Raw genomic sequence first — 23,284 nt, forward strand, 5'->3', positions numbered from 1 at the left:
TTCTTCGGGACCCAGTGGTCTTAGAGTTACCTCTATGGTACTACCACCATAGAGGTAACTCTACCACTACTACTGCTAAATTCCATTCTACACCTAAACCCCTTAATACAATCCTATCCAGTACCTGTTACTGAAAGAATCCACTATCTTCTTCCGGACCTCGGTGACTTGTTTGTTTACCGGAACACCCACCTCCTTCTCACATCGCCGACGTATAGGCTTCCAATAATTCTTCCGAAGCGGTCATCTGCTGTCCGAAGGCGTCTGTACCTTCAAGACCAGGAGGTACGGTTTGTCCAAACGGGCTACTCTTTGCGGTACTGGTGGTACCTGCTTATTCAGCCAAACTCTCCCATGGACAAAAATTGTGCTTCCCTTGTATTGATTCTACAACTTGGTCCATCTCCTATCAGATATCCTCAGAAAGAAAACTAACGGTTGCGAGTAAACATATTTTTGACGTAGGATTACGTCTTTCGGCAACGTATTGGGGGTGCAATTTAAAAAAAAACAAAATCGACCGCGTTTTGAAAAGTGGTCAAGTATTGACCACTTATAGCTCTGTCAAAAGCGAATGGATATTAATTCTAAACAAGCCAATCGATTGAAATGTCATCTACGAATCTGCTAAAATGAACACTTTATCAATTTTAAAAAGGTCACTATTGAAAATTGCACGAATGTGTAACTTTTTTTTTTCTTTTCTTTTTTTTATTGGGTATCAAGCTGGAGCTGCGTGACAGCTTAGTTTTCAAGACTTGACCCATTTTAATAAATTTTACTTCTATCTTTGACAATACAGCAGAAGGACTAGCCTATGTTGGCCGCTTGAACACTGGATTCCGTGTGTATTGTTTCAAGAGTTATAGAAAAAATTCTGTGACGTGTGCGCGTAGATACATCCGCGTAGTAAACCGATTGAATAAGTAAATCCGTTTTATTATTATCATTTAAAGAGTGCCACCAAAATAAATATGATAGCCTATGTTGGCAAGTTGATTAATTTTGGTTTCCTCCCTAGATATTCTACTTATTTACTACACACAAAATATAAAAACTGTATCAATAAAAATAATGTATTTTCAAATTGAAAGTTTCTCATAATTCGTAGTTTTAACTACGAATATATTCAAAATGAAAGTCACGCTATGAGTTTAAAAGAACTTCTTTCAATTTTGGCTTGTAATTTTAAAAGTTCATTATTTGAAAGAAAAATTGTTCAACTTTCAATAATATGTGTTCATATCAACTTTTACTGGCAGCCCTGAACCCTCATTTGCATTTCCCGCCTTTGTCACTCTGACCGCTAGTGGAAATTAGAAGTGGCAAAATTTCGCAAAATAAAATATATATACTATCTGAAATCTAGCATTGCTGCTACCATTTTCAAGGTTTGCGTGAACATTTAGAAAAAAATGTTATTGTTCCTGTAAAGGTTATTAAAATTTTATTGAGTTTTTGTTGGATCCAAAAAATTTGATTGATTACATGATTTTTCTGCACAATTTCAGGTTACTTTTTTACCCTAGTTTTATCGCTTCCGTAAGTACCACTAATGGAACGTTAATCCGGATTGGTTCTGCTATCCAAGTCATATTGAGCAAACTGGAATGCTCGTTACTTATACTGACCAAGCCGGTCGTCAAGTCACAGCGTGGATGCGAAGGATCGTGGTCTACGTAGTCCGCACCAGTTGCTGTTGGTGGATGTTTGGATGAACTCACCGTCATGGACATTGATTTGTCCCCCTGCGTTTGAACAGCATAAACAACAGCAACTGTACATTTCTCAAACACTGCTGCTATCTACGTAATGGAGGAGTCCCGCAGGAAACAACAGCAGCAGGGAAATGGTCAGTTTGAGGCATCTGTCAGTATGTTGGGTTTGCAGCTTAATTTGAAAGACAAATGGGTGCGTCGATATGGATACATATCATTATGTTAACAATATTTTACATTGAAAAATAAAAACAGTTATTTAAAAGTTTTGATCTTCAGTATACAATAAAAAAGATGACAAATGATATTTTGATGTTGAAAATGCTTTTATTTAAATTAAACATATTTTATATATTTAAATCAAAGTGGCACATATGTCAATATAAGTATACAAAGCTTTAATGTTGAAAGTTTAGTTTGAATAAAAAATAATACACTTTCAAATTTAACACTGTCAATTTAACACTGTGATTTGACAGTTCTACAATTTATTTTGAAAGTTTCTACTTTTAAAAGTAGGGGGCACATAACTTTTGAACTGACAATAGGCTGACTTTTGTTATGAATGCTAACGACTTTCTACCAAAAAGAACCAATGCAAACTTTTAATTTTACCCATGGTTTTTTTAATTTCATTAACGATAATTTTTTGTGTGTACTGACCTTTGTATCAAATAATTACTTAATTTAAAGAACGTATCAATCATTTCAAGATTTCTATACTACATAAGCTCAAAAGCGTTTGACAAGCTCTACCGAATTGCGTATCACTTCTGCGTAAGCTCCGTAGACGTAGGCGCGTTGAATCCGACAGTCGGCAAAGGTTTAACCTGTACCAACACCGCTTAAGGAACGACCTCGAGTCAGTAAAACCAACAATCAATACGAAACTAACGATTTTAAATTGGCTCACTACTTGACTAGCCTATTGGTCCCGAGCAAACGATTAACGTACCCCATTCTAGTCGAAATTCTAGTACTACGCAATGTTTATTTTGATTCGCTATGAAAGTTTGACAGGTAAAGTGAGGGGTTATTGGTTTTTCCTATGTTTCGAGGGGTGAATCGATTAGCTTGGGACCGAAGAGAGTACCAGAGCTGAGTCAAAAAGTTGAGCACGTTATTTCGGGACCTTCGCTGATGATTCGCTGCAGAAGGTGCTTGAAATTTAATCAATTTGACATTAAACTCAGTTTAATCATATCGAATGATTAAAAATTAATCCTCTCTTTCTAAAAAATAAGCATCTGATATTAATCCCAGTTTAATCATGGTTGATTAGATTGTAGATTATCTTTTATTGAATAAATTTTAATCATTTTTGATTCTATTTAATATTTTTTTATTGAATTTTAAACTTTTTTTGATTATATATCAGTATTGAAAAAGAATAAAATTTAATACTGGAAATATTATTTCGAATTTAATCATGCATGACTACTGCCGAAGTAATCATGGCTCGGACTCAATAGGCCTTTTTAATGGGAACTAAACGATCGATTCAACCTGTGGTGGTGAATAGGAGAACGTCAAAAAGAGTGTTGTGAGCAGAAATTTTTGCCTTGAGACATAGGAAGCGGAACACTTTTTTACTTTTCCTGGCAAATTGATGCTCGAGAACTTAATAAACAGTTAAAAAATTTAATTCTGTAACGTTTTTGCAAAGATCCTGTTGGTGTTCAGGAATATTTTTGTTGAGAAAAATGGAAAATTAGAAAAGTGCCTTAGTGGTTATGCTCTTCCGGATTTCTTGTGTGTGAATAGTTAAGGTACAAATCAGTTCAGATCTGTGGAAAATCGTACACGAAACGAAAATCAATTATTTAATTCATGTGTTTCACTTATACATTTTTGCCAAAGCATCAGCCTTATACATTCCATAAGACAAACCACATAGGTCCTATTAGAATGCATAAAAGGTATGTGTGACCGCTTATACATTTCATTTAACACATGATCTTTATTAACTTTTTGCAAGGTGTCTGCTTATTAGTTGACTTATACATTTTATGAATAATCAGCAATGGAAATTTGCCAAAAGGTCTAAGGAGATTTCTATCCGTGTACAATAAGGCAATTACCGATAGAAATTGGCAAGATGTTGAATGAAAAATGCTTTAATTTGCGTTGTGAAAAATACTTATTCTGATGTAAACAAACGGTTTGGTTGACGTTTCTTCTCGAACTCGCGTGGCGCACTCTACGTTGGTGGTGCATTGAAAATAAGGCGTATAAGGTGAAGAGGGAAATTGCATACTTTTTAAGCTTTTTTGATTTAATTTATCTTTGAGTGTAAGAAGCTATATTTGCTATAAAAAAACTGTGGGGTAAAATAGTCTAACCCCGCTATTACAGAGCGTTGGTATGCACACTCACACATGTGCGCCGCAATCAAAACAAAAATAATATTTAAATATACCAGAGTGATTTGAGATTTAGGCGTAATTACTTTTGTTAACAAACACGTCAATCGCCGATTTCTCGCGAATAAAATCTCAATCTTGTAAACACACTATACCAAATGATAGAGGAATCATTCCTCACCTGATGGTGTTATCTGTTTAGAAGATTGAGGTTTTATTCGCAAGAAATACGCTATGGACGTGGAAAGCATACGCCCAAATCTCGAATCACTCCGATAATATCAAATTTATAATCGCTTCTCAATGCAAAACAAATCAGTACTAGGTATAGCTTACAAACTATATCAGCATTAAGGATCAGAATGAAATATTGCTGATTTCCCTGAATAAGTTCAGTGCCATGTTCAGCTAACAGCAAGTTATGTTCAGCAACCACGAGCAACTAAAACGCCGCACACCGAAGGACGGAATCGATCGACGGGAATTTATAACCCTACTTGTGGATGAATATTACGAAACTCCTAGTTTAGGTGAGATTAACGTCGGTTTGAATAATCTCTCATTGGAAACTAAAACTTGAAATTACAGCAGCACAGCAGCAGGTGACGGCCAACCTAGCAAACTTTGCGTACGATCCAATCAACTGGGGCTATCTCCGGCAGGCCAAAGCCCACGATCTGTTCATCGAGATACTGAACAACTCTGTAGATCCGGCGTTGCTGATCCACGCCGCAGCGGGAGTGTGCAACTTTTGCTTGGATGAACAAATCGGCGAATATCTTCGACGTGGTGGCACTGTGAAGCAACTAAGAACGTTAATAGAGAAGTACCCAAACAGTGGAGAGCTGCTAGGGCATCTTCTGACGACATTGATATATTTGGACAAGCAACCAATAGACCAGGCCTTTCGAAGGCTGATGCTCAGTTTGCAGCGAGGCACCAATAAGATTGTGGCAAACTTGGCAACGGTTTACCTGGAAGATAATGGTGCTGCTTCAAATAAAAAGGTTCCTGAGCAGTAGCTTTTCTACCGGTCAAGTGCTCACCTTGAGTCGGGTGTTTTGCCAAGCAGATTTGGTGAAATTTGCTGAATTCACTGGTGATCGGAATCCGATTCATCAGTTGAATCAGCAAAGTTTCGTGAACGGTGCCTTGCTGAATGCGACTACGGCTGGAATTATAGGCAGTAACTTTCCGGGCTATGTCGTAACTTCACAGGAGTTTAGATTTCCCAACCGGTGCCGCTTGGACGAGGAGGTTTTGTTTCGGGTGAAGGTCGAAGAAATGAGAAAAATTGTAGGAATTTCGTATGAATGTACTCAAGGAGAGCAGACGGTTTTTGTGGGGACGGCAAAGTTGTTTGCTGTTAGGTCGTAGCAATGTTTTAAATAAACAGCGACATCTTGTGATGGTGCAATGACTAAATACAAGTGTATTTTGTTCAACTCCAGTCCGATGACCTTAAGCTTGCAGTTAACTGATATGCTCAGCATTAGGTTGACCGTCAATGTCAGGGAAAAGTGCTTGTTAAACAAAATGCAGCGCATAGCTTGTATGTTTCTTCATGCACCAACGGTTCTGGTGGGGTCAGTTCTGTTCCAGTAGTGCCTCAAGATGGTTCACAAAATTCGCGCTGTGATTGTCATCATCAAGCTCGCTGTTCTTTTGAGCATTCTATGTCCCGTCGAATGCAATCGAAACCTAAGGGTAAGACCTCGCAAGACCAAAAACGCCGATCTGGAAAGCAACGCCGTGTCCCAGTCGGACAACGTTCCCTGTTCGTGTGCCATCTTTTTGACGGGACAGTTCAACAAGCAGAACCGATCGGAACCTCCCCGTGGCAATCCTGGGATTCAACTGGAACTGATGCAACACTATCCCTGCACCACGGCGGGAAATAAGCAATGTTCGAATCGATGTCTGGATGCCATCCTGAAACACTTACCCAACTCGCCGGCCTTGATCTGCGGAACCATCGATCGGGACTGCTTCCGGGAGCGAGCCTATCTGTTCTATCAGAATTGCGCGCCTCGCTGGGTCAATACCAATCTATCGGCTGGCAGGGAGTTTTGCTGTCAAAATGATCGACCAGTGCGGTGCGCGAAGATGGCAGCCGTAATCCGACAGTCACTGCTCACCGGCAATGGAACCACGGCCATCAGCCAGGACGAGGAAGACGACGAGGCAGGATCATACGAAGAATAAAGGGATGTGATATCAAGCAGAATCTCAGTTGCTTTTTTTTTGGTTACATCCGAAACTCGTCCCCGAGGGACCATGTTCCGTCAGTGAATTTTATCAACAGTGTTCAGTAATTGTTTCTTTTTCTTTAATTCTTACATGGAAATACACAAGCAACCGAATGAGCGCTTAGAACTGAATCATCTGTCCCTTTCGCTTCTTGTCGCCTCCCAGCTCGAAGTGCTTGCAGCGCTTCAGTGGGGTCTGCTTGCGGTACTTGCAATCGACGCATTCCATACGCAGTACGATTTTCTTGGTGGTCTTGGCCTGAGGGAAAGGGGGTAAAGAATCGAAATTTGATTAGTTGATTGTTTGCAGACCATCAGTCTGGGTAGTTCTTTAGAACAGTGATTGAGGATGATTTTCTATTTACATAAATTTACGGCTCCGGATTGCCGTTAACATTCAGCCACTTGAGAAACTCTCAATCTCTTAGAACTGTAAAAAGTTCAAGAAATGTTACTCCAACAACTCTCCAAATTACAATGAAAAACTTCGAAAATATCGATGACTCTTGAAACTCCAAGAGAACTCATATACTTTGGAAGCTTTTTCTATTTCGACAACTTCGTGTATTGGATGTATTTCGACAACTTCGGGTACTGGTGGCCAATAAATCCTGATTAGCAATTTCTCGGAATTTGAGTAATTTTCCTGGTGTGCGATATACATTTAAATTGACTATAAAACCATTAAACATACAATTAAATTAAGCCGAAGAGATCGCTAGGTTAAATGAGTTAAGACAGCAGCATTTTTCCTGGATCTCAATTTGGTTCTGCGTTCGAAGTCCACAAGCTCACGCAAAACTTTGGATATTACAGTACTTGTTCGCTAACTGGGTTACAATTGCAGTCCACACTGCCAATGAGAACGACCCAAATTTGAGTTTAGTTTACTCATAATCATCAAAAGTGCAGGAACTTAGCGTTGAGTAAATTTGCCTCATGTTTTTCTGTGGAAAACCTCAAATTTCTGCAGGAAAATGAGGAAAATTGACGAAAATTTTACTCAGTCTATGAGTAGTACCAATATACTGAGAGAATCTAATATTTACTTTTTTCATAGTCGGAATTTATTGCTTAGACAAATCTGGAAAAAAGGGCAAATTTACTCATCGCTTAGTTCCTGCACACAATTCCTCCAGAAAGTGTGCTTAATTTATTCTCGAAGTTCACTGTTGCTGTTCCTGACATGTCCTTAAGATCCTTCGGATCACATCCGAGTTCCTTAAGAAGTGAAGTCCTCGGATCAATTTACGGAACTTCCAAGTTATTACTTTTCGAAAGGATCTCTTCGAGACGTATGGATTTTTTAAATAACATTTTCATCTGAATGAATTAATAAAACCTAAAATTAATTCTCAGAAAACGATGAACAATCTCACTGACGAGCAAATTGAGCGTTATTTATCACAAACCGTAAGAAGATCTAATATCCACAAAATTCCTCAAACAATGGATACGCATGATTGTCCCCCTTCCCGGAACCCTATCCACCGCCGAAACTTACCTTCTTTCTGAAGATGGGCTTGGTCTGACCGCCGAAACCCTTCTGTTTACGATCGTAACGGCGACGACCCTGCGAAGCCTGACGTTCCTTGGACTTCTTGTACTGCGTGACCTTGTGGACGCGGTGCACCTTGCACTTCTTGCAGTAGGTACGACGCTGCTTGGGAACGTTCACCTAAAATGTGGCCGATGCAAAGTAAACCGAAGATTAGTGCCCATTTACAAAATCCAAACACCCCTTAACCTCAAGGAGAGGTGAATGTAAGCACAAAACATTTCACTGTTTTCGGCGGAAAATAAACGAATCCGGGCGAGAATTTTCACTAGCCGCCAGGTAAACCTGGTGGCCGCGATATTGCCGGAAAATTTAGCACAAAATCAGCACAGTTTATCCGCGAAAACAGTGAAAATTCACTTCACCACGTACCATTTTGATGTTCTCGTCGATTCAGTTACAAACGAAAAGAGAGCGCAGGAAACAAGAACTGTCAAACGCGGCTGTCTGTCTGTTTGACAGCTTCCGGTACGGGGAGTGCAAGAAAGCTGTTCGCATGGGAAACGATTTCAAGCGCTTTGATGCTAGCGAGTGTGCGCTCTGACGGTGAGCACAGCGAATGAGATGCGACTGCTTTGGGAACGAATAGTGGGAAAAGATAGAAAGTTTGGTGAAAATGTAACATTTGGGAACTCTAGATTTATTGAGGTAAATGCATATTCGTAATCTGTTTTCATATTGCGCGTTTCACACCAAATTGGACTAATAAGCGCGTTTTCACTTATTAAAAAGTGTGATAAAACTGCAAGTTTACGTCTAATCGTCTTGGTGTCTTCGGTGCACTTATTCCTTATGATGCAAGCAATAAGTGCTCCGAAGACATCAAAACTATTTGACGGAAACGTGCACTTTTATCACACTTTTTGCATTTTTGGGACAGTCCAGTTTCAGATGCAATCAGCAATAATTGAACTGAAATCCTAAGAGCAACCGTACCAATGAGTAAGTAAGGCACATTTACCAACCTCTACCATAAAGCTACTTGCGTACCGAGGGTTGCTATTCAGGTGGGGGAAATAGCAATCCACACCTTGGGAAGTAGTGAGTTCTCGCGTCACTTTTCAAATAGACCAATGTAACATATCCATCGTCGGAGACGAGCCAGCCAACGGCTGAAAGTCTCCTTAATAAAGATATATATAAAAAAAAAACATATCCATCATTTTGGGAAAAACGAAGTTAAAGTTCGACAGATTATTAATTTAACTGTTTAAAAACAATATATTATGCAATTCTATTTTTAATGTAGTCAGTGTATAATAACGTTGAAAATTAAGAAGAAACGGTAAAATCAAAATTTTGCTTTGAATTTCATGCTACAACATAGAAAAAACACATAGGACGTTTTGACAAGGTGAGTTGTACATTGGATATATTGATTATGTCATTGAGAAAAATCCTTCAATGTAACATATATGTTACATTGAAGGATTTTTCTCAATGACATAATCAATGAGTGTTACATTGGACGTTTTGTCTACATGATACTAGATTCCCTTTCACAGATTTCAAAGTATAGTACCTACACACAAAGAAAAATCGTTGCTAAAATTAAAAAAACCATTGTTATAATTAAAAGTTTGCATTGGTTCTTTTTGGTAGAAAGCAGTTAGCTTTCAAAACGAAAGTCAATCAACTGTTAATTCAAAAAAATTCAGCCATTCATTTTAAAAGTTTAAACTTTCAAACGAATTGTATTACCAACAATCAATACGAAACTAACGATTTTAAATTGGCTCACCACTTTAGTAGCCTATTGGTCCCAAGCAAACGATTAACGTACCCTATTCTAGTTGAAATTCTATTACTACACTATGTTTGTTTTGATTCACTATGAAAGTTTGACAGATAACATCAGGGGTGTGTGGATTCATGCAGAACATACAGGGGTGAGTGAAATAGCTTGGGACTGCTTGGGACCGTTGTTCTGGTACTTAGTGAGCCAAAAATAATAATGATTTTCTTCGGGACCCAGTGGTCTTATACCCCGTTCACATTACAGCGTATATCACGTGATATACGCTGTCTTGCAATGAGCACTCATACATCTAGTTTTCACTGGAAATCCTATGTATGAGTGATCATTGCAAGACAGCCTATATTACGTGATATAGGTTGTAATGTGAACGGGGTATTAGAGTTACCTCTATGGTATTACCATAGAGGTAACTCTAAGACCACTGGGTCCCGAAGAAAATCATTATTATTTTTGGCTCACTCAGTACCAGAACAACGGTCCCAAGTAGTCCCAAGCTATTTCACTCACCCCTGCATGTTCTGCATGAATCCACACACCCCTGATGTTATCTGTCAAACTTTCATAGCGAATCAAAACAAACATAGTGTAGTAATAGAATTTCAACTAGAATAGGGTACGTTAATCGTTTGCTTGGGACCAATAGGCTACTAAAGTGGTGAGCCAATTTAAAATCGTTAGTTTCGTATTGATTGTTGATGGTAGGTCCCGAAAAAACGAACGAGGAAACGAGCTCAACTTTTTGGCTCAGCTCAGGTACTATCTTCGGTCCCAAGCTAATCGATGCACCCCTCGAAACATAGGAATATCCACGAATCCCTCATTTTATGTGTAAAATTTTCATAAAAAATCAAAACAAACATAGTGTATTACTAGAATTTCGACTAGAATGGCGTGCGTTAATCGATATGCTTGGGACCAAAGGCTAGTCAAGTAGTGAGCCAATTCTAACTTCGCCCAAAGACGTTTGGATTTGGATGGATTGTTAAGAAGAAGAGAAAGAAATATGAAATTTAAGACGTCTATTCTACTCTAACCTTTCCCTTTTATCCTTGTTGTCCTCGTTATCACTCGATGGGGCCCTTCAATGATAGTGGCGGCGGTTGCTGGTTCTTACTGCTTCACGTCGGGTCCAGACACGGTCTGTGCCGAGCGTTTTCTCCTTCAACACTTCTAGCTGCGTAGCAGCGGTCCTTTGCTTTTAGCGGGGGGATGAGCAAGGCTCCTTTATCAGACCCCTCCCCCTCTCCCGGCGACGATGGTGACGAATCACCGAACCAACTACTCGCCGTAGATGGTCCCGCTAGTCACCGCAGTGCACTACCCAGATGAACGCTCCTTCGGTCCGGCCTGCTTCGTCCCTCCTTGGCTCTTAACTGCGGTTGCCGAGACTGGCTCTACTGGCTGAGCCACCGCAGTGAGGACGGCGGTGTTCAGGGATCCTTGGGGACTAGCCGGGGAAACGAAAAACTCCTTTTCACTTAGCTTCCCCAATGGCGGCGATCTAACACCCTTCACTATGTTCTGGCTCACAATCCACGGGCCGGCACTTTTCGGAGGAACTTCACTATTGCACACCCGACGATGCTGGGGATGATATGTCCAGCTGACGCACGCCACGAAAACCGCAATCTCCTTACTTTTTCCGGAAAATCAACGGACGGGGCAAAAACGCGTCGTACTCCTTTCGTGGATTGTTACTTCTTTTTGTTTTTCGTGCTAGCTGACAATCACGGACAATACAACAACCGCCATCGTTCCATAGAGGTAACTCTAAGACTAGTAGGTCCCGAAGAAACCTGCTCAACTTTTTGGCTCAGCTCTGGTACTCTCTTCGGTCCCAAGCTAATCTATTCACCCCTCGAAACATAGGAAATCCAATAACCCCTCATTTTATCTGTCAAACTTTCATAGCGAATCAAAATAAACATTGTGTAGTACTAGAATTTTGACTAGAATGGGGTATATTAATCGATTTGCTTGGGACCAATAGGCTAGTCAAGTAGTGAGCCAATTTAAAATCGTTAGTTTCGTATTGATTGTTGATCGTTCTCCTGCAACGGCGCTCGAATGTCATGCTGCTTATGTTTTTCGCCTTCTTTTGCAGCGGGAGGAGAAACGGGACCTAATTTTATACTAAATGCGAGACAATTTAAATCGATAATTTTTACACTACATTTCAATCCTTAAAACATGCCTACACGAATAAAATCTACTAAGAAAACAACAAATTAAAATATTTACAAACAAAGCAGTGGTGAGTATGTTGCCGAGAGTGTGACCAAAACAAAAATAAATCATAACAGACAAGGCACACGCTCATACCAAACACGTTAAAAGGGTGGGTTATTAATTGTCACCCTAGACCGAGGGGGGCGACTCTATCTACGATGCAGAAAAGATTGTGTTTTGCTGTGGCTAGCTGCACGCACGCTGAGTAGATAGAAGGAAGATTTATGTCGATTTTGAAGATTACCTGCAAAAAGATGAAGCACGATGCAAGTAAATGCGAGAAACGAAAGATGATTTTTCGAAGATTGATTCGCTAGTGTGAGATTTTTTGAGCATCTAGAATTGAGATTTAGATGTGTCGGCCCCCTCGCCCTAGACGAGGGTTACATCTTACACTCAAAGATAAATTAAATCAAAAAAGCTTAAAAAGTATGCAGTTTCCCGCTTCACCTTATTGAGTCCGAGCCATGATTACTTTGGCAGTAGTTACAACAATCAATACGAAACTAACGATTTTAAATTGGCTCACCACTATAGTAGCCTATTGGTCCCAAGCAAACGATTAACGTACCCTATTCTAGTTGAAATTCTATTACTACACTATGTTTGTTTTGATTCGCTATGAAAGTTTGACAGATAACATCAGGGGTGTGTGGATTCATGCAGAACATGCAGGGGTGAGTGAAATAGCTTGGTACTGCTTGGGACCGTTGTTCTGGTACTGAGTGAGCCAAAAATAATAATGATTTTCTTCGGGACCCAGTGGTCTTAGAGTTACCTCTATGGTAGTTATGCATGATTAAAATCGAAATAATCTTTCCATTATTAAATTTTATTCTTTTTCATTACTGATATTTAATAAAAAAAAATTCAATATTCAATCAAAAATGTTTAAAATAGAATCAAAAATGTTAAAAAATATTCAAAAAAAAAATCTACAATCTAATCAACCATGATTAAACTGGGATTAATATCAGATGCTTATTTTTTAGAAAGAGAGGATTAATTTCTAATCATTCGATATGATTAAACTGAGTTTAATGTCAAATTGATTAAATTTCAAGCAAAATGGGAATAGTTCAATTTATCAGTGTATGGGATTTTTCGGTGTAGTGAAAGGATAGTACGAAGTCCGCCATGTTTCACGCATCGTCTGACGTTTGCTTATGGATTTTACTAAAGAGCCTGAATTTATAAAGAGACGACATCTTATCCATTTGACAGGTCTTCTGCTCGATTGGAATGACTTTTCCTATGATTTTGACAGACAATAGATTGTTCCAATTTTGACATGTCGCCTCTGTATAAATTTAGGCTGTTTAGATTTTACCATAGGAGTAAAGAGCTACAGAGTCGCCGTCAATGCCAATTTATTAACAAGGTTTATCGATACTAGGTTGACTAGCAATATCCAGCTTTCCATGCTCGGTAATGGCGGCCTGTTTGTATGAATAAATGTATCCTTCACTGTGCTTTTTGACACTATCTGGAGGTTCGGATTTTTATCCAACCCTTTTCCTCTCCAGGAACAGAAGAAAATGGAACAACATACGCCCTCCAGCTAGTGTCAAAGGTACAGTGAAGGATACATTTATGCATACAAAAAGGTCACCATTACCGAGCATGGAAAGCTGGATACCGCACATTTCATTTTCCCAAGCGATGAACAACGAGTTGTCAACATACGGTCTCGTCCGTAATCTCACCGTTCATGGTTCGGTTCCAGTCTGATCCGTTTTATTTATATTTTTCAACATTATTTTTCATATGGCAAATCAATGAAATTCATACCGATTTCTTGTGGAACTGTTACGTTATTTTGCCTTATTGTACCGTGGACCACTGGTAATCTGACCGTTCTTAATCTGAACGATTTTTAACGGAATGCAGAATCAAAAAAAAAAAAAAACAGCAAATTAGGTTAAAATAATTTTTTGCCAAGATTTGCAAGCCGAATTCTCGGCATGAATTTTTAATGAGATCTCAACAAACATGACGTTTGTTTGCTGAGGATCATCAAACAAAATTACAAAACTCAGCAACCAAACGTCACTTTTGCTGAGATCTGGGCAAAATATGTATGCCGGGAGCTCGGCTGTTCAAATCTCGGCAAAATTGCCGAGATTCGGCAAACAAAATTAAGTGTGTAGGGTTACTAGAATTTTAAATTAAAAATGAACCCCCGTTAATTTGCACGAGGCGTCGTTCAGATTAACGGGGGTTCACGGTTTGCTTGGGCTAGTCAAGTAATGAGTCAATTTAAAGTCGTTAATGTCGTATTGATTGTTGATGTAACCGAGGATGTAACTGTGGAAGTGCATCTATTGAACACTGTTGAAACATAGAGGTAACTCTATGGTTGAGAGCCGGAAAAACACTCGCTAGAGAAGCGTAAAAGCAACCAGTGGAAACTAACGATTTAAAATTGGCTCACTACTTGACTAGCCTATTGGTCCCAAGCAAATCGATTAACGTACTCAATTCTAGTCGAAATTCTAGTACTACACTATGTTTGTTTTGATTCTTTTTGGAAGCTTGACCGATAAAATGAGGGGTTCGTGGATTTTCCTATGTTTCGAGGGGTGTTTCGATTAGCTTAGGACCGAAGATAGTACCAGAGCTGAGCCAAAAATTTGAGCACGTTTCTTCGGGACCTTCTGGTATTAGAGTTACCTCTATGGTAAAAGCATATAAGAAGAAGAAGTAGAAGTGTCATAACATTTGGACAGTTGTAACTACGCCTGATAACCCTGATTACAAATTAATTTCTGATTTTTAATCTCGTTTACCTTTTCAAGTCTATTTTTACTTTTACGTTTATTATTTATAGCAATAGCGTTGATAAGTTAGCTCGCAATCATTTTCGCCAGATAAAATCCGGCTGAGAAAAAAATCCAACCCTCACAACACGCAGTCCCGTTGCTCGTCCGGAAACGTTGGAAGCGACTTTCAGCTCTTAAGTCACGCCAAAAACAAAACTTAAACGGTGAGAACCTTTTCCTTCCTTTCTTCCTCTCTTTCCTGATTGTGTGTTTTTCTCCTTTCTTCAATCTGAGCAGCAGCGAACGCCTCGCAGAGTTATAAGAAGTATACAGCGAGGTACCGTTGTTTGCGGATGGAGTTTTAGCTGATGGTATTCCGTTAGCCGGATTGCTTGATACCTGATTTTTGGTGATGAAGATACCATTTGTGGTCGGTATTCTTACTACACTCTGATATATTAGTAGTCATCGATAGTTTACAATTTTATCATTTCTGTCATTCGCAAGGTTTACACGTAGCTTAGTATAAAAAGTATACTATCTTCATATTATGCCTTTTTACAAGTATGCAGGCTCGCGGCATAATCAAGGAATGGATGCGGTGTCCTCATCTGTTTATCCCAGAGGGCAGAAGAGGATCGCAGAACCTTGGGGAATTTCTTTTCCTTTTAGCGGTGTCCAAATCTGTGTATCCCAAGTTGGGCAGGAGAGGATCGCAATCCAAAGTGATTCTTTGATCGAAAGTATCTGTCTTTATTAATCAACTTCTTGGGTTTATATACGGAGTTATTGCCATAATACATTTTACAATTTGTTGCATTGGCATGGTGTGATTTATATTTAATTACTGTAGGGAAAGTGAGATGCCTATAACGGTGTGACAATTCTATGTTTGTTTCATTGGTGTCAATGTGCTTGCTAGGCTATTAGCGTATTGAAAGATGTAACATGATCCGCGCATTCGGGTTCGCTGTTCTGGGTGTAGGAAAGGTAAATGAATACATAATTCTGTTTGGCAAGGCTATGGTAGAAGTGAACGCTACTGACGTGAGTGCAATTGCATGATATGTATTTTTCTGTCTTATCGGCAAATTTAGTAAGTTCAATTCTTACAGTGGCGTAAATGATTTTAGCTACATATGACATTCAGTATATAGTTTAAACTAAACCCGATTTGTGCGAGAGTATTTTGACAAGTGTATTCTTTAGTAAACAATCATGGAGAAATTTAACAGATGGCCGAAGCAACCGGTGAACACTCGTGTTTATTTCAGTTACCGTGGGGACGTAATTTGTGATTAGCCCCGGTCCCTTTCAAATTGTATCATTATTTATGTACGGTCCTTATATTTGAAATGACGACGTTTCACATTCATCTAGGGTAGAGTCGGTGTATCGGAGTCACGCCAAGAGTGAAACCAAGTCTACCTATTGAACTGTCAAACCGGCTACCTATCGTGCAAAGTAAACAAACATTACGATGCTATGAAAGGTCCACGAAAGGTATTGCAATAAAATATAAAATAAGATTGAAGAAATGATCATAAACACGCAGTGAGCATTAAATTGTCATGGGATACGTTTGCTAATGATCAGTAATGAGAATTTCTACTATTGTTTGATAAGATAATTTGACAAAATCACTGATATAATGATTCACTACAGCCGCAATTTTTTGTTCTAGCTACACGGACAGAAAATTGATTGCATTGAACCAAAAAAAAAAACTTTAGTTGTTTTTAAACAAACACTTCCGGTTGAAATTATATTGCATTTTATTGTTTCGATAATACTTATTTATACAAATTCAAAATAAGATTCTTTTTGTTTTAATAAGCCACTTTTATTGCAACTATTGTAAAAACAACAATATTCTTTTATTAATCCAACAATAGTAAGCTTTAATTTAGCATTTATTTGCTGTGTCCATTCTCCGAGCATAACGCATGAATGCAAAAATAACTACTAATCATTCCCTCGTTCTCGTTTGAATTCAGCTCTTTTCCGCGTTCCACGTAAATATTGTTTTTATTTGTGAATTTCGAGAAATCAGTGCAAGATTTTCGAAAATATTGAGACTTGAGGTAAGTAAGTATACTGCAGTTGCTAAATATAAAAAGTTTTTCTTTTTTTTCTTTCTTTGATTTGCTTTTCCGTCGATCTTGTTTTCCGTGCTACCGACGCCAGGAAGGCAGCTCCTACACCTGGACCCTACATATATGAACCGGCGACCAACGGCTTTACTTCCTTCCGAAGGATGATCAAACAATTGGTCATATTATTTCCGGAGTGATTTGAGATTTGGGCGTAATTGCATTTGTAAACAAACACGTCAATCACCGATTTCTCGCAAATTAAAGCTCAATCTCGAAAAGAAATGACACTATGATGTAGGTATCATTTGATATAGTTTGTTTGTGAGATTGAGCTTTTATTCAAGAGAAATCAGTAATTGACGTGTTTGTTTACAAAAGCAATTACGCCCAAATCTCAAATCACTCCGGATTTTTGCATGAATAAACATATTTTTATTTCTACTGCGTGAATTGTCAGACTTCATAAAATAAATATGATTGAATCAACAAGAAATCTCTTTTAAAAATAAACATATTTTTGTTGTTGCCCCAGCTGCCAAATTTGGCAGCTTACGTCAAAACCATGAAAGCTCTTGTAAATTCGAAAAAAAAAATCTTTTTGCTTTTAACAATCCATGGATTTTGAGGAACAAAAATACTGGATTGTTGAAACAATAATGATTTCTTTTTGCAGCCAAAACAAAATGTAATTCTTATTGATTTTACGTCAAATATTATTACGTTTAAAATATTTTTTTTTCTGCGTATAGAAGTCATTTGAAGTTGATGTAGAAGTCCTCTGTTGCCAAGTGAAAAGAAAGGGAATCCTTCGAAAACCGTGATGCGAGTTCAACTGTTTTTCTCTTGGCGTGACTCATTATACACCGACTCTAATCTAGGGATGGCTGACCTTCATTCGAATAATCGATTAATCGATTAACGAACCGAAAAGTAAAATGAAGAGAAAATTTTCATTACGTCGAAAGTAACAAAGGTAAACAAAGTCGAGCTATCAGTGTCAATCGATGCTCCTGCTATTACACTATATATCACATCCCATTTTTAAATTTATTTATCAGTCAAATTGCTTTTTGACGGAATCACCTTCCGATCAAAATAGTTTTCGATGTTACTTAAGTCAACCGATTTCTATGGAGATGCCGTTTGTCTTAAGTAACAGCGCTGAGGAACCCGTGAAAAGTGTACGTTCGTCGTTTCGCTTTCTCGTTATTAAAGTGAATAAATCAAACTGTTTGTTGCTAAGATGATTTCGGTGGTCCTAAAATGATGAATGGACTGCACGTAAGGAGACATAATTGATAATTCTCCCGAATATCCTGGTAAATACACTTTGACTTAAGTAACAATAGGGGCCACCAAACGACGCATAATAGCTTTTGACTTAAAAACCAGTATTTTTTAGTATGAAAGCTAGCGATTTGTATTTGTATGATTAAAACCCTGCTAAATATGTTAAACATTGCTATAACTATGAGATTATATGAGTTTAATTGGCAATAGGAATAACTTTTCGGTCATCAAAACAAAACTTTATTTTTCTCGGATTGGTGCGAATTTTACTTACGACATAATCGACATAATGAAAAATTGCTCTTGAAATATTTGTAATCGGTTATAAAATGCCGATTTAAGCATTAACTTCTCCAGACGATCATCACCGATTGTTTTAAACATGTGTGTGCACTCTCATTGGTTTTAAAAATACAGCACAGCCAACAAAAAATAATCGGTTAGTTGTTAATCAAGTAATTAAAAAATGGGACATCTCTGATTTTAGTGTGATTGTTTTGATAAAAAAGTGCACCAAATTTCATCTCTACCAAGGGGGCAGCAAAACCACAAAATTACCCTGCATACGGGGGGTATTCATTAGATGAAAGGGACCGTGAAAGAGGACACTAAAATAGAAAGTTTTTCTTCCGACAGTTTCATCTTAGTATTCATCTTTGGCCGAAGTGTCGGAGATTTATTTTTCGTATTATGAATAAATTAAAAACTTAAATTGTATTATCAACTGATTGAATACCGTGGACCACCGGTAATATGACCGGTTTCAATCTGAACACTTTTTAATTTGAACCCCGCTTATCTGCACGGCGTGCAAACTAAAAATTGCCTAAACGTCATTTTGCACATGGAACGGAGTAAAGCGAAATGGAACATTGCAAAACGGAACGCAGATTCAAAACAAAACTCATACAAAATGACGGAAGCATCGTGTAGGAATTGCTCAACAATTCACTAATCAATTCTGTCAGTGTTATTATCATATTGTTAATCCTTTTGACAACCAAAACAAACCTGGGGGCGTGAAAATCGTTCTGGAATAAACCAGCATGTATATTCAAAAGATATACTATATCCCTTATATTTCAAGTTTATACTAGGCTCGTTTTGTTGGCAACTAAACGCAGCCTAGGGTCAACCAGGCGTATAGAATTTTAGTGTGAATTTTATACTAATTAGTATATATTTTTTTAGTGTACCATAGATCAGGCAGCTAGAAATTTACCATTTAGTTAGGGCTATTTTTCACACATATGGCACTGTTGCATCGGTAGGAAGCAGAGTTGATAATAGAAGACCCGAGCAAAGTCTGAGATCAAATTGAAATCTAAATTTGATGTTGTGATTTCGCTGATTATGAATGCTCAGGCTGCTGTCGTTTTGGTTGTTTTAACGGTTAAAATATCAAAATTGTGAGCAAAAAAATCTTCCTGTGACATCACATTGAGAACTATTTCTGCTATCAGTGGGAGCAAACTGAAAACTCAATTTGATATCAGTTTTTCCTGTTGATAACAAAACAAGTATTCAATTTGATGTTATGCTAAGGCAATGAAATCAAACCCGCAACAACATATTTTTGAAAAGCAAGTGTACAGCAAAATGAAAACAAAATTTGTCAATCGGGTTCTTTAAGGGTATTGAGGTAAATGCATATTCGTAATATTCATTAAAAATGGAACCCAAACCCGAGCCCAAACCCAAAATTTCATCAATTTTGGTACACTGGAACTATTTTAAATAAGTACGATTACATTTTCAAATATCACCTAATTAGCGCCCCTCGGTGTCACTTTGTCTGGGAGTGAGCTGTCAGTTTGTCAGTTTAGTGTCAAACAGTGAAGTTATTATTTTGCTTTAAATCTTGATTTAAAAATCAAGATGAAAGTGTATGGATTCGAAAAAAATATCGCTGTGCTCAGAAAACGAAGCTCTTTCAGATGATATATAAAAACCGATATATTTTTCAAAAGTAAAGAACCCAATTGCATAAACTGAAATCAAATTAGGATTTCAGTTTGATGTTGATATCAAAACTTGATTTCAATTTGCTGTCATTTTGATGCTGGACTTTGCTCGGGGAGTTACGCAGACTGAAACCCAAATCTACCTATCGAACTGTCAAACCGTCTACCTATCGAGCATAGTAGACAAACTGACTATGTTGCGTGGGAAGTATTGTTATCGAAACTAGAGGAAACTTTCACAACCCAGGTGAAGTCATCCGAGGTGTAAACAAAAAGAAAGGTTGCCAAAATCAAAAAAATGTCCATTGATCGACATCAGTGTTGTAAGCTTAGGGTAATAAAAAGTAATAAAAATCTCCATATAGAAAAATGGAAAAGTGGAGATAATTCGCTTTTGATGCATATTCAGGTAAAAAAAGTGCACGACAACCTAATGAAATCATTCATGGACTTGGTTGTTCAGCATTTTTCCCTCTCACAGACTACAAAATAGAGTACCTGAAACTGCAAAACAATAAGTGACATATCAAGCTGAACATTGCATTAGGTCCTAAGTAACATTGATCGATTCTCTTCGTCGACTTTCTCTTTCGTTAATAACATGAGCACATAACCGTTTCTTTTTTTTGATATGTGTGCTGAAAATACCTGGCAATGTCTTAATATGGTCGTGGGGATACAAAAAGAAAGTCGACGAAGAGAATCTGTCAATGTTACTTAGGACCTAATGCAATTTTATATCTTGGATTAACATCAGAAGTCTCTCCTGTTTTGCATATTCGGCAAAAAAAAGGACTATCTAAGCCCCGTCCCATTAATAAAAATTGAGGGAAATCCTGAAGCTAGGCGGATTGGACTTGCCATCAACGCATCAAAGACAAAATACATGAAAGGAAGAGGTTCTAGGGAAGACAATGTTAGCTTCCTACCCCGAGTTCAGATTGATGGTGACAAAATCGAGGTGGTGGATGATTTCGTGAATTTGGGCTCACTGGTGACCGCCGAAAATGATACCAGCAGAGAAATCCAAAGGCGCATTATGGCAGGGAATCGTGCCTACTTTGGACTCCGGGGGACGCTCCGGTCGAATAAAATTCGCCGCCGCACGAAGTTGACTGTCTACAAGACGCTGATTAGACCGGTGGTCCTCTACGGCCACGAGACCTGGGTTATGCTTGTGGAGGACCAACGCGCCCTTGGTGTTTTCGAACGGAAGGAGTTGCGTACCATCTACGGTGGAGTGCAGATGGATGACGAAACGTGGAGGAGGCGAATGAACCACGAATTGCACCAGTTGCACGGATAGAAATCTCCTTATACCTTTTGGGAAATTTCTATTGCTGATTATTCATAAAATGTATAAGTCAACTAATAAGCAGACGCCTTGCAAAAAGTTAATGAAGGTCATGTGTCAAATGAAATGTATTAGCGGTCACACATACCTTTTATGCATTCTTATATGACCTATGTGGTTTGTCTTATGGAATGCATAACTGATTCCAATGACTGATGTTTTGGCAAAAATGTATAAGTGAAACACATGAATAAAATGATTGATTTTCGTTTCGTGTGCTGGGAGAACCATCAATCGTCCACATGGCAAAAAATGGGCGATTACGGTAGGCTGGGCACGTCGTAAGAATGCCGCACGACGACCCAGTCAAAATGGTTCTAGAAAGCGACCCAACAGGAACAAAAAGAAGAGGGCAAGGTGGATCGACCAAGTAGAAGGCGACTTGCGGACCCTTCGCAGACTACGAGGCTGGTGAAGTGTGGCCATGGATCGAGTAGAGTGGAGACGACTTCTTCGGACAGCAGAGGACAACAATGCCTTAGTCTGATTGGTAAGCTAAATAAGGGAAATCCTGTTGGAGGCGGCGTTAGGAAGTATTTAAAAAAAGGAGGAACCTCGGATGTTAATCTAAATGCATATATAGAGGTACCAGACATGTTTTGCAGTCTGCGAAAGTGATTTCTAGATTTTTAACTGCACAGTCCTCTGTGAACAACTAACGGAAATCAGATTTTGCGTGATTCTCGATAGATGTCACCGTAAACCCCAGCAGCGACATCTGATGGAAAATGAATGCAGAAGCTCGACTAAATAGCTCCATCCGCAAACAACGGTACCTCTGTGTAAAGAGCTGGGCCTGATGGCTGATGATGGTCTTATAGCGGCAGGCCACACTCATTTGCTCCCTCCAGTCGGAAAACGTACAGCGAAAGAAATTAATTTATGAGTTGAACTTTTATTTCACTCCTTCCGCTTTCGGTCGTTTCCTTTTGGGCATATTTTCTAAAATTCTCTTTAGCTGGTATCTCGTCAGACTGCGGAGTGTTGGTTCCTGTTCTTCGTGTTCCAACGACTGACGAAAGTTGCAAGTAGAAGGGTCAATGGTTTCCTCCATGAGATGTGTGGTCAAAACTGACTTTCAGAATTTCCGTAGAATAGAAAGTAGTCGATTCGCGGACGGATGCACTTTTTATTGCGATTTTAAGGGTCCCGTTAATGGAATATTTAATCTGGAACTCGAATTGATGCTGAAATCAAAAATTTCACCACTATTGATGCACTGAGAAAATAAGTCTTTTTACACAAAGTAAAAATCTGAATGCTAGTCGAAAAACAAAATATGAACATCTTGATTTAAATATTTATGGATTTCGATTGTAATGAGGATTGCAGACGTCGAGATTAAAATGAGATTGCCTTTCCCTTTCAACGGGATCCATCTTCAAGTAAAAGTGAAATGATTGTACACTTGTGGACCAACGGCTTAACACCATCGAATTTTGTCCTGTCAGATTGTTAAACTGCGCCAAGTTGCATTAACAATTATGAAACGGAGTTGAGCATAAACATTAAGATAAAATTTCCTCCACTTGAACCTATGGGATCAGGAAAAACTGAGGACTAAAGGAGACGCAAATTGCTCATCTCCTTGCCGTTCGCGGTGCGCTCATTAAAAATCAAGATTCATAATTGCGCGTGTACATTTCTTCGCTGAAAGTCGTCGTCTTCGGGCTGACTGGCAGTCTACCAAGTAGCATACTCATACGACGTCGGTCAGTCGCTCGGTAATGTGATCACACGCAGCGACCTCCCCGCTGCTGAAGTGCCGCTATCGGTCGAGGTCATCTTGCGAGAGGTCCATCGCGAGGAGTTCCTTTCGCTCTCGGGAGACTTTAATTGTGGCTATTACGAGAATTGTATTCATTTATTTATTTGCTTTTACCATCGCTCGTCCGGCTCCGCTTAGCTGTCCGTTTTGTATAGTGAGAACTTGCAGAAGTGG

At 38.7% G+C, this 23,284-nt stretch overlaps 3 protein-coding genes across 3 annotated transcripts; 2 read left to right on the forward strand and 1 right to left on the reverse strand.

The window, feature by feature from the left end:
* Nucleotides 1–4,374: 4,374 nt before the first annotated feature.
* LOC135705430 (uncharacterized) lies at nucleotides 4,375–5,542 on the forward strand. The gene is given in 3 exon segments (XM_065227164.1): nucleotides 4,375–4,611; nucleotides 4,670–5,097; nucleotides 5,099–5,542. Coding segments are annotated over 3 exon segments (897 nt in total). The 5' UTR covers nucleotides 4,375–4,502; the 3' UTR covers nucleotides 5,459–5,542.
* A 136-nt stretch (nucleotides 5,543–5,678) lies between these two features.
* On the forward strand, nucleotides 5,679–6,547 carry Fcp3C (Follicle cell protein 3C). Its single transcript, XM_065227162.1, has one exon. It carries the CDS (start codon nucleotides 5,696–5,698, stop codon nucleotides 6,284–6,286), a length of 591 nt encoding a protein of 196 aa, XP_065083234.1. The 5' UTR covers nucleotides 5,679–5,695; the 3' UTR covers nucleotides 6,287–6,547.
* On the reverse strand, nucleotides 6,422–8,387 carry RpL36A (ribosomal protein L36A). Its single transcript, XM_065227163.1, has 3 exons — nucleotides 8,261–8,387; nucleotides 7,835–8,008; nucleotides 6,422–6,589 (listed from the first exon to the last, which is right to left on the reverse strand). Exons 1-3 carry the CDS (start codon nucleotides 8,261–8,263, stop codon nucleotides 6,452–6,454), a joined length of 315 nt encoding a protein of 104 aa, XP_065083235.1. The 5' UTR covers nucleotides 8,264–8,387; the 3' UTR covers nucleotides 6,422–6,451.
* Between the last annotated feature and the right edge of the window lie 14,897 nt (nucleotides 8,388–23,284).

This window comes from Ochlerotatus camptorhynchus, unplaced genomic scaffold (genome assembly GCF_037179485.1).
Source record: "Ochlerotatus camptorhynchus isolate MF236.1 unplaced genomic scaffold, CSIRO-AGI_Acam_v1.1 ptg000267l, whole genome shotgun sequence".
NCBI lineage: Eukaryota > Metazoa > Arthropoda > Insecta > Diptera > Culicidae > Ochlerotatus > Ochlerotatus camptorhynchus.

What these genes read in the sequence shown, in the direction of transcription:
- Fcp3C (XM_065227162.1), top strand. Translation starts at nt 5,696, where the DNA reads ATGGTTCACAAAATTCGCGCTGTGATTGTCATCATCAAGCTCGCTGTT.
- RpL36A (XM_065227163.1), bottom strand. An exon ending in AGCCCATCTTCAGAAAGAAG is followed by an intron (nt 6,590 to 7,834) that starts GTAAGTTTCGGC and finishes CCTTTCCCTCAG; the next exon opens with GCCAAGACCACCAAGAAAAT.